The sequence below is a fragment of a genome, unplaced genomic scaffold, assembly GCF_019419815.1.
Source record: "Pyrus x bretschneideri cultivar Hongxiangsu unplaced genomic scaffold, Pyrus_bretschneideri_v1 Contig23, whole genome shotgun sequence".
Classification (NCBI taxonomy): Eukaryota; Viridiplantae; Streptophyta; class Magnoliopsida; order Rosales; family Rosaceae; genus Pyrus; species Pyrus x bretschneideri.
This window is the reverse complement of record NW_025999535.1, coordinates 6301494-6320350: the sequence shown is the minus strand read 5'-3', so window position 1 is coordinate 6320350 and position 18857 is coordinate 6301494. Positions and strand designations below refer to the sequence as shown.

Here is an 18857-nt window from a genome sequence, read left to right as displayed (position 1 = left end):
TATTTTTTAAATGTGTGTAAAGATAAATTTACATCTTAAATTGAATTTGTGAGGATAGTGAAGATAAACAATTTAACAAATTTAGTATGTTAACTGGATTTGAAACTATATCATCCTCAACTTCTAGTGAAGGACCAAATATATAGAGTTGCTCAACCCATGGATATCCCTACTTGGGTTTATTGGTTGTTTTCGGCCTCCTACCCTATATAACAAATATAACAAAAAAAGCAGGAAAAACAAAAGAAAATAAGCATAAATACATGGCAACAAGTAGATTTTTCCCCAAAAATTCATGGGTAGTGTCCTTGGATAGGAAGGATAACATAACAACATACAACAAATACCAACCCAAAAATGTGCATAAATACCATCCATAAATTGAACTCGATATGTCGGGTGCAAATGTAAATACTTTTAACCAAAACTGCTCTAGTTGAAAGTCAAAGTTCAAACAATGAGAATTTGCTTGAAAAAAAATATTAGAATCAAATGTTCCTGCAATTTTACTCCAACTACCAAAAGCCCATAGAAAGAGAGAGAGAGGCAGAGTCATTTTCCATGTAGAAGCCCTGTTCTGTCAAACACACTCTCTCTCTTAGTCGAAGCTCTTTGAAACAAGAACCTCATGTGGAGGCAAAGCCAAGCAAACACCAAACCAAACATTTAGTGCATTATTATATTCTAATTTTTTATTTTTATGAATTTTAATTTTGTTTTTTTCTCTCATCTCCCTCGTCAACTTCCCTCCTTCAAAACCAAGCCAAACTCCCCAAACCAGAAAAGCAAACACCACCAGTCCAATGTCTCTATCTCTTTAACAACTCCCCTCCTCATCTCTCTCCACATCGTAATAATATTATTAATACCCTAATATATCTCCTCCTATAGCCCAAAAACTAAGCAAGGTTAGGTAACAGATAGCTACCTTAACACCATCAAAACCCTTCCTTTTACACAACATTGCTTCTTGCAATTCTACTCTGTCCTGGTTTGCCTGATCAGACTGGAATTTGCCGTTTCCCACCCGAAAATAACATTTTGGGTGTGTATGTGTTAGTTTTGTTGGTGTCCTGAACAAAACAATAAAAATGCAGCTTCACATATCTCCCAGCCTGAGGCATGTGACGGTGTTTCCGGGAAAAGGAGTGAGGGAATTCATCAAGGTGAAAGTTGGATTAAGGCGGCTTTCGTACCGGATGCTCTTCTACTCCATTCTGTTCTTCACTTTTCTTCTCAGGTTCGCGTTTGTGATGACTGCTGTGGACACCATTGATGGGGAAAGCAAGTGCTCCTCACTAGGTACGTGCATGTACTTTCAAACCCAATATTATTCTAGCAACTCTCTATAGATTAATCTAAACAAGTACGGACAGATTCTTGTTTAAATATGTACTTTTATCTTGAAAATTTAACAACGTAACATGTTCAAGTTATTTGTAATCTTGTAGATACGAAAAGTAGTTCCTATACAAACGGAAAGGAACAAGAATTGCCAGTGTTAAGATACACACGTGAGAGACTTATCATAGATTGTTCAATATTATCTAGGTTTTCATATAAAAGCATGTCGTTTCTGTCTTGAAAATATCAATTGCAGGCAAATAATATTACAATAGTGATCAACCAATGGCTTGATTAATTTAATTAATTCTTTGCCAACTAGCAATGATCTGCTAGAAAAAGTTGTTCAGATAACAAAGATTCCAGTCACTGTTAAGATTCTAAAAGATACTAGGCGCTAGTCGGGCGGTGAGTTAGGACCTAGCGTTTAGGTGGACTAAGCGGATTTAAGTAAATCTATTATATTCCGTGTAAATAAGTCTCTTACAATTTATTGAAAAAAATAAAAAGTAAAATGAAAGTTATCTATTTTTTGTCTAGGCGAGTCACAACCTAGGCGGGTGCTTAGGAGGGTCTGGATGGGCTAGATGGGTGCCTAGGCGGTGTAGGCAGACAACTCAGCAGGTCTAGGTGCCCCTTCTTAATTTTCAAATGCCTAAGCATTAATCGAGGCGGCGCTAGGTGGGAATTTTTAGAACAATGGTCATTGCAAGAACAAGAGGAACTTATAACGTTCAACTTTTTAGTTTTCTTTCAGAAATTGGAATATTGGTTCTTGAAGAACTAATCTATGAGTTTTGGTTCTTGAAGAACTAATCTTTGAGTATTGGTTCTTAAATGTACCACAACGTTGATCAATGATCATTTTAAGTAATCAATTATAGTTTTTTTTTTAAATAAAAGAGTTGAAGAATTAAATAAAGGACAAAAATTCTAACGAATGACTCATTTTGACATACTTTTAAAATAACTTAAAAGAACTTTTGGTAAAACTGATTTTCGGTTCAAAAAGCACTTTTGGAAAATCCACTAGACAAGAAGCACTTAAAGTGTTTTTTCCAGAATCCGCTTGGATTCTTATTAAGGATTGATTTCAAAAATATTTTCACCAAAAACGCTTTTAGTCATTTTAAAAAGCACTTATAAACGAATATGAAGTTATTCAAAATAATTACTACTTCAGTACTTACAAAATTTATTTTAGAAACCACTGTTCTAAAAATCCTTGCCTAGCGCCGCCTAGGTGCTAGGCGGTTGGCCACTGTCCGGATTAATGCCTAGACGTTTGAAAATTAAGAAAGGGGCCCTAAACCTGCTGAGGCGCCTTCCTAGGCACCCACCTACCCCATCCAAACCCGCTTATGTTACGACTCACTTAGACAGAAAATATATAACTTTCGTTTTGCATTTATTTTTTTCAATAAATTGTAAGAGACTTGTTGAATACTTAAATGAATACACATTATATGGATGTTCCCCATTATTTTATTATGTTCCAATACTTCCTAATATATATATCATTCTATTTTGTAGTTTATAATGAAATTATATATATTTTAAGTATAAACAGACACTTATTTACACGAAATATAATAAATTTACTTAAATCCGCCTAGGCGCTAGGCCCCAGCTCACCAACCCCACTAGCGCTTACCGTCATTTAGAACCTTGTTAGAAACCAAAGATTTGATTGAGCTTTAGTTTAAAAACAATACTCGAATTTCATTTTTCTTTGCCATTTAGTACTACGGTCTAGTAGTATTCCTCTTCAAACATAAGTGAGAGGTCTTAGGTTCGATTCTCGCAAATTTGAACCACATTATTACTAGTCTATTGTAAGGCTATGGCCACCCCCTCCCGTAGATATTATCATTGTCAAAAAAAAAAAAAAATTTGGAACAAAAGATATTATCTAATAGAGGTTGGGCTTAACCTCACAATGAGCTAGCAATAATGTGGTTCAAATTTTGTTTTAGTGAGAATCAAACATAAGACCTCTAACTTATAAATGAAAATAAATACCACTAGACCATAGTACTAAGTGACGTGAATATGAATGTGAATGTGATATCCAATCTATTGAATTATATAATTAAATATGCTTCAATCTATTTAAAATCTATTGAATGATATAATTAAATATGCTTAATTATTTAAAATGTGTTTTGTCATATGTCAAGCGATATCCAATCTATTTAAAATCTACTGAATGATATAATTAAATATGCTTAATTATTTAAAATGTGTTTTGTCATGTGTCAAGGCTCAAAGCTCCTTTCAGGATATGATAAATGTGCTGCTTGTATCTGTTTTCTCTGCAACATCATAATTTATCCCACCATAATTTCTTTTTTTAAAACCATAAATTCTGAGCCATCAGATGAATAGCATAGGACAGTAACCTGCACTCATTTTTATTAACTAGTTATAACTTGAGCCCTCAGTACAAAAACATCATTTAATTTTAACAGTTAAATATTGCTAGACAAAAAACTAGACGGTGAACACGGTACAAATAAAAATAATTAGACACATTACTTTCAGTTATTTGTAACACCTAATTTTTGTTTCAATGGTAGGTTGCTTGGGAAAAAGATTAGGGCCAAAAATATTGGGAAGAAGAGAATCAAGGGTAATTTCTTAATCCCTACTTCTGGTTGATGAGATATTATTTAATTACTTGATTTTATTTTCGTCTATAACAATGTAATTAATTTCTGAAAGGTCCCAGAAGTAATATACCAAATATTAGAAGAACCCATCGGCAAGCATGAATTACAAGGAAGATCTGATATTCCTCAGTCCTTAGACGAGTTTATGGTTGAAATAAAGGATGGAAAATTAGACGCAAGGACTTTCGCTGTCAAGCTCAGAGAAATGGTACTTCTGTTCTCAATGTTTTAATTTTTTGAAAAGTAATTAATAAGATATTTCTCTAATCGGCAATGAAATTCCGATAACGCTAGGGTCGCCAAATTTTGGCTTCAAATTATGTCTCATGTATTTGGTGCAAGCGTATTTTGAGTTATAAGACATGGTGCATGTTTTTCAGGTCACACTTCTTGAGCAAAGAACCCGAAATGCCAAAATCCAAGAGTACTTATACCGGCATGTAGCGTCAAGCAGCATACCTAAACAGCTTCACTGCCTAGCCTTGAGGTTAGCCAACGAGCACGCCTCCAACGCGGCTGCTCGCCTCCAGCTCCCTTCTGCTGAACTCGTCCCTGCCCTCGTTGACAACTCCTACTACCACTTTGTCCTCGCCTCAGACAATGTGCTTGCCGCCTCTGTTGTTGCCACATCCCTTGTTCGCAACTCATTGCACCCTCACAAAGTTGTCCTCCACATTATCACAGACAGGAAGACATATTATCCAATGCAAGCATGGTTTTCTCTGCATTCGTTATCACCTGCCATAATTGAGGTCAAGGCGCTGCACCATTTCGATTGGTTTACAAAGGGGAAGGTGCCGGTGTTGGAAGCAATGGAGAAAGACCAAAGGGTGAGGTCGCAGTTTAGAGGCGGGTCCTCGGCCATTGTGGCAAATAATACCGAGAAGCCTAATGTTATTGCAGCAAAGTTGCAGGCACTTAGTCCCAAGTACAACTCTCTGATGAACCACATCAGAATACATCTACCAGAGGTAGCATGCTTAACAATGGTTTAATAGCGTCTACGACATTTTATAGTGCTTCCATAAGCCTATTTTTCCTAGACAAATTGCTGCATTTTCTCTCCAATTCGTGCTAATCTACACTAAATCTCAATGCAGCTGTTTCCTAGTCTTAATAAGATAGTGTTCTTGGACGACGACATAGTCGTTCAAACTGATCTTTCACCGCTATGGGATATCGAAATGAATGGAAAGGTCAATGGAGCAGTTGAGACATGCAAGGGAGAAGATAACTTTGTGATGTCGAAGCGGTTTAAGAGTTATCTGAACTTCTCTCATCCCTTGATATCTAAGAATTTCAACCCCAAGACATGTGCCTGGGCTTATGGCATGAACATCTTCGACCTAGATGCTTGGAGAAAAACCAACATAAGCCTCACGTACCACCATTGGCTTGAACAGGTGAAAGAAGTTTTAACTTTGTAACTTTCAAAATTGCCCAAGAAGAATTTAGCGAGAAAATGCGTTACTGTCTACTAAAAATCATCCTATCTTATGATCCTTATCTTTATGCAGAACTTGAAATCAGACCTGAGCCTTTGGCAGCTAGGAACGTTGCCCCCCGGCCTAATAGCATTCCACGGGCATGTCCATGTTATCGATCCATTCTGGCACATGTTGGGACTGGGATATCAGGAAAACACAAGTTCTGCCGATGTTAAGAGTGCCGGTGTCATCCATTTCAACGGGAGAGCAAAGCCCTGGCTAGATATTGCATTTCCAAAACTTCGGCCATTTTGGGCAAAATATGTCAATTTCTCAGATAAATTCATCAAGGGCTGTCATATCACGGCAACCTAAGTTGGATTTTCAGAGGAATATATCGAAAATGTTGATGATAAGAGTGTATTGTATATGAGGCAAAGGAAAATGAGAGAGAGTTCTTCCCCAATTCACGGCGTTCAATACTTAAATGCAAGATGAAAAAACAGCAGGGGCCTCTGATACGCGGAACTCGCTTCCCTCAGTGCACATTCCTTCACCTATCACTCTGTATTCTTCTTTCCTTTTTCCCCTTACACGGTGATTAGAACTTCCGATCGTACAGTTTTGTTTAACGACTATATGTTAGAAGTAGTACATGCAATAAAATACAAGACCACATACTTCATAAGATTCAAATACATGAGATAAAGAGAGGGAAGTTTGTTTCTTTGGACAACAATTAGAAAGAGCACTGAAAGGGTCAGAAATACGTTTAACTACGAATTGCTTGCCTACGCTTAATGGAAAGCACGGTGCATTCCCGGTGCCAAGTTAACAAGGTGGCTGGAAGGACAGCATCAGGATTCGGTTTTTCCTACCGACTGTTAAATTTATAGAAATCATAACTAGTCTGGCCATTAATGAGTATCGAGACCCTTGAGTGAGGATGGCAGAAAGCCTGCGTAGTAAGAGTCTCTCTCCCCTGTACATACTCGAAAAGCAATCATTTTACGAGGACATTTGCCTCTATAGCTTACAATGAAGACAGAGAACATATATAGCAAGATTGAATGATGAATCCATAAACACAAATCCAAATTCTTTCCCTTGTAATCAACAAAATACACAACCGCGAGCTCAGGACATGTAAAAGTCACACAATTCAACAAACACCTCGTACACATTCAAAACTTATCAATCAGAGAGTATACAAACAGTCCTTGAAGAAAACTTACTTGTTTCCAGTCACATTCGACACCAAATCCCTGAAAAACTTCACTGATTTCGTCACAGGTGAATTAATGGCCACCAACTTATACAAAACGTTCTGAACTTCACCCATCGAGGACCGCGATTTAAACGTCGAAACACCTTCAATTCCCCTCCTTCTGCTCAAAAGCCCCTTCACCTCCAAACCCACGAACTAAAAAATCACCTCAAACGAATTCACAAACCCGCCGAGCTCGCCCAACTCTGCCTCCTCCTCAAACGCCCACTTGGGGTTGAAGATCACCACCGGCCACGGAACAACAAATCAGTGACCGTTTTTGTAACCGCCAGTTGGGTTCCATCTGGCGCCAAAAACACCGCCACGTCAGCAGAATTCAAATTTCCGGTATTATCGTCGGCGATGGAGGAAATGTCCGAATGCTCAACCGGGCTCGAAGGGCAAGCCCCAAAGGCTTTCAATGCGGCTTCTGCGAAGGCTGCGTTCGACCATGCGATCAAGACGTTGACTTTGGAGGATATTCGTTTTATGGGTAGGTCTTGGAAGAGTTGGAGGGCGAGGTGGGAGAGGGATTCCGGGCAGTCGTCGGCGAGGGGGATTTCGAGTCGGAATCGGGGTTGTTTGGGCTTCTTGAGCTTGGTGGTGAGGCGAAGATTGTTGAGGGGCTTGGAGAGGGTGGTGGAGAGGCAGGTTTTGGCTTTTTTGATGGCGGCTTCTTTGGAGGTTGGAGGGGTGGGGGAGGAGGACAAGGAGGAGCAGAGTGCGGATAGAGTGGTAATTTTGGGTTTTGGAGGAGGGTTGAAGGGATGGAGATGCGAGTGTTTTGGTGGTGTTTGGGAAATGGGAATGGGAATTGTGTTTTGGGGGGAAGAGGGGAGAGGAGGAGGAGGGGGGGGGGGGGGTGGGTGGGGTGGGTGGTGGTGGTGTTTGGTGGGTGTTGTGTGGTGGTGTTTGGAGTTTTGATGGTTTTTGTGTGGATTTTGGGAAGGTTGGAAGCCATTTGAGCGTTTTAACAGAGTAGGGGAAGAAAGCCGAAAATAGGTAGTTCGCCAGAAGCACTTCGTGATAAGGTTGCAAAAGCACTTCCACTTTTTGTTACTTTTTTAACTTCGGTTTTTTGCAAGCGTTTGTTGGTTCATCTTTGTTTAGTTTCTACGACAACATGACTCCTAATTTCTAGTTCTCGGAGAACTTCGATGTAACTGGTCAATGCAATGACAGTATTTCAAGTCAATCACGCATCGCTATATAAGAATGTTAAAATACGTAGTAGTGTATAATAGACCTGTGATACCACCACCATTGCATCACTGATGAAAGTTGCTCTTCATTTGGGGACGAGCAATCTACCACTTATCTAGGAGCTCTCCTACCGGTCATACGTCTACAGAAATTGGGATGGAGCCATCTGGAGAGAAGGCAACCTTCAAGAGCTACTAACATAAAATAAAGGCGTTCACTACCGCGCAGTGTCGAGAATTCTGTATTATTGGGCCGCACATTGTGGTGAAGACGCTCCATATAGGTCCGAATCGACAACGTGCATGAGATGATTAACATCTAAAGCATCCTAAAAATTGGTAACGAGAAGTTGCGAGATTAACTTAATAGTTCATACGATTTACATGTAAATACCAGCATACTAATTCATAAAAGTAGCCAGGTTTGCAATTGCAGTTGCAAATACAGTCAATTCACCCACCAAATTCAGTTAGTACATAGTTAAAACAAAAATACATGAACAATGACACGATAATAATACATTTGTTTGGGACAAAATGTTATCCCGAATCACCACCCCAATCATTTTAGATTAAGCCGGACTTAAGCAACCGGTGGGCGGAGTACATGATCCTGCGAAGTATCCACAGCGGCAGGTGGCATGAATTGCCACATGGCAACCCCGGGGTAACCAATGAAAGGCACCAACTTGTTGCCGTGAGCTTGGCCTTGAGCCGCAAATGCAGCAGGAATTCCAGGAGGGGGAGGCAAAAAGCCAGGCTGCGCAGTCATGGATTTCAGTTGCTGTTCCAACTTCTCTTTCTCTGATTTCAGCCTCTGCTTCTCATCGCGAAGTTCATTCTTTTCTGTCTGCACAAGGGAAAACATGTCTTGCACGTTGTCACATCCGCAGTTTTTTTATCTAAGTCCGTATGTCCTATCAACTTCTACCAGGTAGAATAAAGAGTACAAACCATCTAGAATTTAAGGGTTTTTACACGTGATCCATCCTCAAATTTTCTATCAAAAGAAACAAAGGCTTACCTTCAATTCCTTGATCTTCTCCTGGAGGCCTGAATTTGTGTCCTTCAACTTCTGGGCTTCACCACGTAATTGATTCACCATTCGTACAGCATCAACCAGAATGGCAGCCTTGTCTGTCTTGGGGGGCCTTCCAGGCTCCAAAATGGAGCCTAATTCCACAAACCTATTATTGGTACATGTTAAGTGATAAGACAAGCCTGCCTCAAACAAGAGGAAGAGAAGGGGACTAATAAACGAAAGAGAACAATAGAATGTACTTGTCATTTAGCCTGTCCCTTCGCAACTTCTCCCTACATGCCTTCGAGCTTGTTCCACTGCATGATTCAGATCTGACCCTGCAACGAGAAAAAAGCAACAGACAGAGGAAGACAGCTGGAATAAGATGAATTTAAACAAACTTCCTAGCTTTTGATGAACTCACTTGTAATACTAACATGTAACTTCTAGGTGGTGATTTTCAGAACAATTATTGATAATTTGTGGAGATATGACATGAGGTGTTTTAAAACCATATTGAAAGAAAATAAGAAATTAAATCATCCAGGATTGAAAAACCACAGATAGATGGTGACAGTAAGCATGCAAGTTAGTGATAGAACAGATCATTATAAACTTTAGTTTAGCATCCTCGACTAAGGCTGCTGTAGCACAAATTCATGATCTCTTGCACAGCAGCACATGCATTAAACAAAAAGGAAAACTAATGAAAAGGGCTTGAAAACTTTGAGTTTTAACGATAAGGACAAAATAAAGAGTAAAGTGAATAGTACCAGGATTGACTTTTTAGTGTAAAAATATGGTTTTTCATTAAAGTGAACAGTACCGAGAGCTTTTCGTTAAAGTTCCCTAAAGAAAATAGTCAACTATGACAAGGTATAAAGTACATAAAAGAGAATGAGAATACGCTTTTTGAAGTGGTTACACATGGTGATCTCTTCGATGAGAAAATTCAAGTTTTGTACCTCTTTTTTGAGCCAGATTCCTTAAGTGCCTCAGCATCCCCCAATGAGCCATCAAGTTCAACACTAGGGAATGCCACAGAATAAAGAAAATAAATGAGCAACCATACCACATGACCCAATCTGAAAATGAATAAACAACACAAACCCTTGCATACGACAAAGTAAACAGTACACAATAGAAAGAAAGATCATGATACAATCATCCAATACATTTCTGAACTCTGTCGCCTCCAACCAACCAAAAATATATAAAATTATGAACAAAGCTTTCTGACCTCATACACACAATAGATGCTCACATAATGAATCCACAATATAAACCAAGCCCATGAAGCCTTCTGTAAACAGTCGTTCAAAAAATGGTCCAGCAGTCCATGTAAAGGCCATTGCTTAAATATAACTGTAAAACCTTTATATGGAAATGCATGAATATTCGCATATATGTGTACCACTTTTCATCAGGAACCCTCATTGCAAGAACAGACTATCACCCCGTTAAAGTATAAATCCCACCACCAAAGTCATCTTTTTCTCTCAGTAGAAAATAACCTCAGACCCTCACAACTCCAACCAACACTAGTACTCAGCAAATCTCATACACTAATGTTCCAATTCATAGAAAAAGGTTTTGAGTGATCAAAACAAACTGACATGTTATCGCTCTCACAGTGGCTTCCACGAAAACTTCAAGTTAGTGGACAAATTCTGTTCGTCTCACAAATGTATTACACTCAAATCCTATAGCACAAGAAGTTGGTCAAATCCTATAGCACAAGAAGTTGGTCTGTTTAAACCATGGATTCCCTAAATTGTTGGAAAAGTCGCTTCTTTGTTCTTAAAAAGCTACGTTTTATTTTTTATTCAGCCAAACACCCTAAAAATGTGATTGTATCAGTTAAATTCAATATTCCGCCCCCCCCCCCCCCCCCGGCGGCAAAAGAACACAGTACAATTCGTGATTGTATCAGTTAAATTCGATATTTTTTCCCCCACCCGCAAAAGAACACAGTACAATTCAAGCCATTCAATCAGTTATCAGCTTGAATCCAAGCCTCTCTCATCACACATTTCCCAGTCCTAAACAGTCCCAATTAACCAAACACCCACAATCACAACCAACGCCCCAAACAACAGATTGGGAATAAGACAAAAGGATCTTAAAATCAGCAAATTCCAACCATTCAGTCCCAACCCACGAACCAAAAACCACCCAATTTCGCAGAGGTTATCCAGAAACCCCAAAATCAAAGCAGAAACGAAAACTCAAAAAACCCTAATTTGTCCCAGTCGGATTAATTGCCCAAAAGCAAAAATTAATTAATCATTAGTACAAAATTACAGAAGAAATGGATGTACCTGACGCTAGCCGAACCCGCGATGGGCTGAACGGGCCAAGTGAAGTTACCATCCAGGACAGGGGTATCGTCTATGAGCCCGTAATCGAAGAGCCAGTTGGTGTTTTCCGGGGAGACCATGTTTGGACACTGCCGGAAAAAATTGGGAAGCGGTTTTCCGGTTGGGGACTAGTCAATCCTCGGAACCAAACAGGGGGGTCAATTCGCCGTCTTGGGAGGTTGGTGGAGGAGGCGGGTTCGTATGGAAAGAGGGGAAGAATCTGTGTGCTGATGCTCACGTGGGGATTTGATGGCACAGCACAGGTGGTCCGTGGTGTTTGCTGGGTGTGTGTTTCGTCGTTGATCCAACTCTACACATCTCACCCACACGCTTTTTGCTGGGTTGCTGGGTATGGACCTAGGTAATAAGTCATGGGCTTGGGCTTTATTTCATCACGTTTTTATTTATTTTGTATAAAGTAAAGCCAAGTTTGAAACGCTAGCCAGGGCAGCAAAGTCACATATACAAAGATGAGTGACTCGCTATAGAAAATCGTCGTAAACAAATTCAAATTCTTCCTCGTAGTTTAGTTGAATTTATTGTAAATTATCGTCGGTACAAAAAAAAAAAAAATTATATAGATGAAATATGGTCTGATCTTCCAATTGATATATTAAACAAAGTAGTTGAACGAGTATTTATTAAATATAGCCAAATATTAGCCCCTGACTTCAAAAATGTCAGTTTTTATTAAGCCTATCAAATTTATCTAAAATATTACTCAAATAGACACAAATACTCTTAAGCTTTTAAACTAATAAATTAAAAAATCAAAACCCTATTAGATTAAGAATTCTCACGACAAAACCTAAAAAATGGTGGAGACCTGGTGAAGGCATTGACGATTGGTGAAGACTTGTGCACCCCCAAAACAAAGGTGAGTATAGATGGTTAATTTCTTGCATTTTTCCTTGTCTACATTTTCTCTTTGTTTTTGTAGTTCTTTCCTTTGTATTTAATTTTCCCTTGCAGCCTGAAGAAAAAAAGAACATAAGCTTTTATGACGATTGTAACACGGTTTACACTCCATTATATATTTATTTTGAGATGAAGTTTGTAAACTTCGTGGTTTGCAATACTCGCCTCGATAGATTTATCGAGTTTTCTTGCAAGGGCCAATAACAAGGTTGTTTTCCCGCGGCCATGGGGACCAAGAAATTCATGTACTGCATTTAGAAAATTTAGGGTTTACTTTATGATATAATTTTTATTTATTTATTTATTTTTTTATTTTTATTTTTTTTCTTTTAGTCTGCAATTGTCAATTAGTTGTACCAATAATTTGGCCAATATTAAATTAATTTTTTCAATATGTATGTCACTTTCTTCTTTGCTTATTGTTTAGGAAAATGTCTAGTAATGTGCAATCTAATGAACACAGTTCTAACCGATCAAATATTCACAAGGGTAAAAATATTGTACATGAATCAGACATAGCGAACCTGTGCAATTCAGATAGAGGGATAGTTATAGGTCAATTGTAAAAGACTAAGGAGGATTTAATAAATAAATAAAATTAAAAATAAAATAAATAAATAAATAAAAAGTTGGGTATTGATACTATGAAAGAACAATTATGAATTCAAAGTGAAGAGATCAAGCAAAGAAAGGTTTGAAGTTGGTTGTGTCGGCGATGCATTCAAGTGGAAACTATGTGCTTCTAAATTACGACAATCATCTTATTTCAAGGTCAAGAAATATGTTACCATGCACTCATGCTCATTAGACGTTATCAATCGCCATCATCGACAAGCAAGTAGTTCTCTTATTGGTCAATGCATAAAGTCTAAGTACGAGGGTGTATCACGAGTACATAGACCACGTGACATCATAGAAGATATGCGGAAGGACATGGGTGTGAGTATAAGCTATGTGAAGGCTTGGAGAGCTAAGGAACATGCAATGGAGTTGGTTAAGGGATCACCAGAGGAATCTTACGCATTACTTCCATCTTATTTTGCTGTATTAGAAGCCAAAAATCCAGGTACGATAACATATATTGAAACGGATGAGAATAATTATGTTTGGTACTGTTTCATGTCACTTGGACCTTGCATAAGAGGTTTTCGAAGTGCTATTAGGCTGGTAATAGCAGTCGACGAGACGTTTTTAAAAGGTAAATATCTTGGCACTCTATTTGTTGCCACTTGCATGGACGGCAATAAACAAATATACCCTCTAGCATTCGGAGTTGGAGATTCAGAGAACGACGCATCATGGAATTGGTTTTTGACACGATTACGAGGAGCAATTGGGGAAATTGATGACTTGGTGTTCGTTTCTAACAGACGTGAAAGCATTCGGAAGGCTCTCTTGACTGTTTTTCCCAATGCCCATTGTGGTGCATGCATATTTCATATAAGTCAAAACATTAGGCACAATTTTAAGCATGAGAGAGCACACAAATTGTATTTTATAACTGCTAAAGCATGCAGAGTTCTTGAATTTCATCATCTCATGATAGAAATATATAAAGTCGACTCTGAGGTGGGTGACTAAATTTGGTTGGATATGAAAAGTGAACTTGTGCGTATTTTGATGGAAAGCGGTACAACATCATGACAACAAATATTGTTCAATGCCTTAATGCAATCACTAGAGATGCTCAAAAGCTACCTATCACACGATTTCTTGAGTATTTGAGAATGAATATTCTCCATAAGTGGTTTTATAAGCGTCGAACCGAGGCAGCCAAAATGAATACACATTTGACAGATTGGGCAGACAAGTTGGTGTGAGAAAATAACAAGCAAGGATTATCATTCCAGGTATTTTACTTCATTCACTTAACTAGAATTTATTTTAATTTGTCTATTTAATTTTGGCACATTTTGATTTGTTCTCAAGTTTTTGAACTATTTTATTGATTCTCTCATATCAAATAATATGTAACTTTATCCATCAGTACCATGTTTAGTAAAGAATAAATATATGTATGTTTGCAATGTAAGAAAGTAAAGTTAAAACTTGGGTTTGACAAAAAAAAAAGTTAAAACCTATATCTAATGTAACTTCAACGTAATTTTGTTTTAGTTTTATGCAAATTGCTTTTTGTAGTTTTTATACGGATTTTTTGTTGTTGTTTAGTTCTTCTTTTGTTTGAGTAATATATGTGTGTGTGTGTGTGTGTGAATATGTAGGTATCACCCATCACAGCTTACTCATTTCATATATATATATATATGGATTTTATATTGAAGTTGTGAATTTAGAGGAAAAGAGTTGCACATGCCGGCAATTTGATCTTGACCAACTACCTTGCTCACATGCTTGTGCTGCATGTATACACAGATAAATTTCATGTTATCCTACGTGTTCTCATTATTATACTACAAACTCCTTGGTCATTGCATATGCAGAAGTTATATGGCCAATTCATGATCAAACCGATGGGATAGTAACTGATGATGTGCGTGAAAGAATTGTCCTACCACCAATTACACGAAGAAGATATGGTAGGCGCAAAGAAAAGAGGATCCCATCACGTGGAGAAGAAAAATCAACTTGAAATTGTTCAAATTGTGGTTCAAATGGCCATTATAAGCAAACTTGTAGGAATCCCGTTCAACTTCATCCTAGTTTGTAGAACCCTTTTAAATTTATAGTTTAATGAATACAATTTTCTTTCTATCATTTTATTATTTATATTGGTTGTACAATCCTTTAAATTTGAGACAAGTAAAAGTTAATTTATTTTTGTTTGTTCACTCTGGTATACTGCCTTCTTCATCTATTCCTGATTATCTTTACCATTGCTTGATGTATTGTTCCATCTTCCCTGTCAACTACTAGATTTTCAAAGAGAAACTTATTTGGTTACTATTAGCCGAAAGATTAACTTAAGAGAAAACACCATTTTTAGGTTTTGCCATGAGAACTCATTCATCTAATAGGGTTTTTGATTTTTTTTTTTAATGCAACGATATATTTTATTTTTAATTTATTAGATTTAAAATTTAAGGGTATTTGTATCTATTTAAATAATATTTTGGATATATTTGAAAGTTTTTATAAAAATTGACATTTTTGAAATTAGTAACAAATATTTGGTTATATTTGATAAATACTCGTAATATCTCTCATATCTTGATCCTTGTCACTTTTCTGCGGTGTGCAAGAGTTGGCGGGTTGTTCTACAATGGGTTCAACTGAGTGCAAACTTGCCATCATCACCATGCCTAAATAGTGTGCCCTCTTGGTGCCAGAAGAGCGATGGTAAAACCGTGAAGGCGTTCGAGCTCTTTGATCTGTCATCCAAACGAACGTATCATCATATTGGAAGCACGCATCTGATAGAAGAAGGGAGAGGACTCATTGCCAATGCTCGACTTCATGCTTCAAAATATGGTTGGTTACTGTTCTCAACTGTAGAAAATTTATCCGGTGGCGTGAGGACAGCATTCTTTTTCTTCAATCCCTTCTGCAATCAGATTCTGGAAATGCCTCCATTAGATTTGAACACGGGTGAAAAGGTAGGGTTTGCAATCTTTACGACCACTCCAACTTCTCCTGATTGTTCCATGCTTGTCCTAGGCGAAAACATAACATCTTATCCTTGCCGTAAAGGATATAGCTTTATATTCACATATAATTCGACAGAGAAACAATGGAGATGTGCACGTAGTAATTATGATTTTAATCTAGCTGAAGCCAGTGACATCGCATATGTGGATGGAATTTTGTATGTCTATGGCGTGGGGAATACTTCTTCTTCATTCGCCTTGGATGCCTTCGATATTTCACTCCAAGCCTGGAAACAATGAACAAACTACTACATGCATGCCAAGAGAATCTTTTCTCTATGAACCAGTGGAACGTTATTTGGTTGAGTCTGATGGGGAGCTCTTATTGGCGGTTTATTGTGTCGACAATGATCATATCTGATTACATTTTGGTATGTTTACCGACTTGATTCTTCTCTAAATTCTTGGAGTAGAGTTGAAAGTTTGGGACGTCTAGTGGTGTTTATATTCTGCTCGAGTAAACTGTTCAAAACATCGAAAGCAATTGCGAGTCCAGCAGTGGCGGAAATTCCACCAAGTCTTAGCGTATAAAACTTGGTTGTTTAATCCTAAAAACCATTGAAATGCCACATTTTTTGGTGTGAACATTAGCGAATGGATTGAGATTCAATCCATGAAGAGACACACAATGGAGAATAGTCCGGCATGATATATAGATGTACATTTTATTTTATTTTCTTATTGTTAACCTAACGTGGATATGTGCATACGCAAGATAATGCAATCCAGTCGCTGCCGGGGACATGCACATTGCAACTGCATCTGGAGTAGCCATTTCCAATGATAGTATCCAAGGATCTCGATGCCTCCATATTGGTAGCTTGACAAATGACAATTGAGATTTAATTAGTACAATTTTTCAAGAATCAACACAATGAGTTGATACTTGCAATAGGACGTGGGGCGATCGATATCAACAGTTTTCTTGTTTGGGAAAAATATGAACTTGGACTTCGTATTAGTCTTTCACTTCAAATCGATCAACATAGAAGCCAATATTAAAACTGAGTTAGTTCGTACTATACATAGACTAATTAATTGTATGGACACTTGCAATAGGACATTTGAAGATTACCTGAACCAAGAAGAACAAAGATGATTAAGGAGCGAAAGTGATTTGGCCATCTTAACCTTTAAGGGTGCATTTGTTGCACCGGATTATCTCGGACTGAACTAGCTTCAGGGACTAAGTTGGACTGGCTTAACATCGACTAAGCAGTATAAGAATAATGAAATGTTTGGTGTAGTGCCGGACTAGCAAGGGGACTAAAATATTTTTGGAATTTGATATTTTTTATACCAACCTTTTCTCTCTCTCACCATTTATCACACATTCTCTCTGTAGAATGTCAAGCACATAACCAAAAAGTCCAACTCAAACCCAGAATCAAATAAAACACTGAACGTGAAAAAACCATAGTAGTGAGCTTGTCTCTCTAGTAAAATCCAATTCTAAATATTCAAAATCAAAACATCTCTCTAATAAAACCAATTCTAAATATTCAAAACCAAAACACAAAAATCAAAATCCTAAAAATTATCTTTCCATATTCGAGTTCCATCACCCTGCACTTCTCTCTCTCTTTGAAATTTGCAGATTAAAAAGCCAAAGATATAAACCATTTCAAGTGAATCGAGTAGGACAATGCGATGTGCCGTTGCAATCGAGGTTGAGGTGGTGAATCAGGTAGAACGAAGAGAAGTTCTTAGTTGATCCCGTGGTTTTTGGGGGGACTCGTGAAGACCGGTTAGCGACGTCTCTAGCAAAAGCGAGTCCTAGTTAATCTCATTAACACTCGTCCCGCAAGGGAACAAACATTGGACTAGACTAATATTTAATCTAGTCTAGTCCAATGAGAGCTAAGACCGGGAAACAAACGCCCCCTAAAATTATTATTTTAGAATAGAAGAAAGACTTACAAATAGTGCTTTATACTTTTGACATTGTCGTTCATGTAGTGTTGTATTTATAGAGTTGAAAGTGCGTAGGTTTAGAGTACAAGTACGGTGGTTAAGTATAAACAGAAATTAGTATCTGAACAAATCCTCTCAAATTAGTGTTTGGGTTATTAACGTCGCATAGGCTACACGGAAATGTTAAACCACCATAACCCCCACCAAATGCATTTCAACTTTAAAAAGGAAACGCTACAAAAACACTGGCCCAAATTTGGACACAAATACAGACTTTGTACATTCTTTCCTAATTTTCTTCTTCTCTTCCGAGCTCTTCTTGTCGAATTCACGGACCGCACCGGCACTGACTTAGCAGTTTTGAGGTTGTCTCGGGGGTAGACCGTAGTTAGGGTCTGCAGTGGCCTCCCCCTACCCCCTTTGTTTTGGATCTAGTCCTCTTTGCTTTGAGCATCTCCGAAAGAAACGTCAAATATAATATGTCAAAATTTTATTTGATGGTTGATGTGATAAATTGAATATAAATGTTAATTTTTTTTTTTTAATGAATATGTCAAATATTTATTTAATTGAACTTAGAGTTATATTAACTATTAAAAAATGATCAAAACTAATTTTAGTTTTCATTCTATCAGTTGTTAATGAGAATCATGCATTGAAAAATTAAATTAACTATATTCGACTCGTTTGTTTGCTGTAAAAATAAAAAATAAAATAAAAAAGCTAGAAAGCAAGATATTAAACGACTCAACTGCCACATCATATATAACATATCTATTAGAGAACATCTAAATATCTTATAATCATATTTAGCATATTTGACATCTCCTCTAAAAATGATCTTACACTTGTATGATATGGCACTAGCCGAACGGCAACACTGCCCTTAGCTAGCCTGCATTCCTTGCACTAATTCATCCACATTAATTCACCAAAAACTAAGTTACTCATTTCCGTATTTTATATTCAATTTATCCTCTAGAAAATTTGTAATTCTTCTTAATTCCTACTCAGAAATTATTTGTGCACACTCTTTTTCAGCTTCCACTCAACCGTTTTACGACAATATGAAATACTGGATTGATACTAAGATGCTTTTATAAAAAATAAGTATAAAAAAAACTAAG

General features: G+C 37.6%; 2 protein-coding genes across 2 annotated transcripts; one reads left to right on the top strand and one right to left on the bottom strand.

The window, feature by feature from the left end:
* Window positions 1–957: 957 nt before the first annotated feature.
* Window positions 958–6139, top strand: LOC103948754 (probable galacturonosyltransferase 12). The gene is made up of 6 exons (XM_009359816.3): window positions 958–1302; window positions 3924–3976; window positions 4069–4224; window positions 4397–4987; window positions 5117–5419; window positions 5534–6139. Exons 1-6 carry the CDS (start codon window positions 1092–1094, stop codon window positions 5816–5818), a joined length of 1599 nt encoding a protein of 532 aa, XP_009358091.1. The 5' UTR covers window positions 958–1091; the 3' UTR covers window positions 5819–6139.
* A 2131-nt stretch (window positions 6140–8270) lies between these two features.
* Window positions 8271–11582, bottom strand: LOC103948753 (transcription factor ILR3). Its single transcript, XM_009359815.3, has 5 exons — window positions 11255–11582; window positions 9899–9961; window positions 9194–9271; window positions 8937–9099; window positions 8271–8762 (listed from the first exon to the last, which is right to left on the bottom strand). Exons 1-5 carry the CDS (start codon window positions 11371–11373, stop codon window positions 8496–8498), a joined length of 690 nt encoding a protein of 229 aa, XP_009358090.1. The 5' UTR covers window positions 11374–11582; the 3' UTR covers window positions 8271–8495.
* Window positions 11583–18857: the final 7275 nt, after the last annotated feature.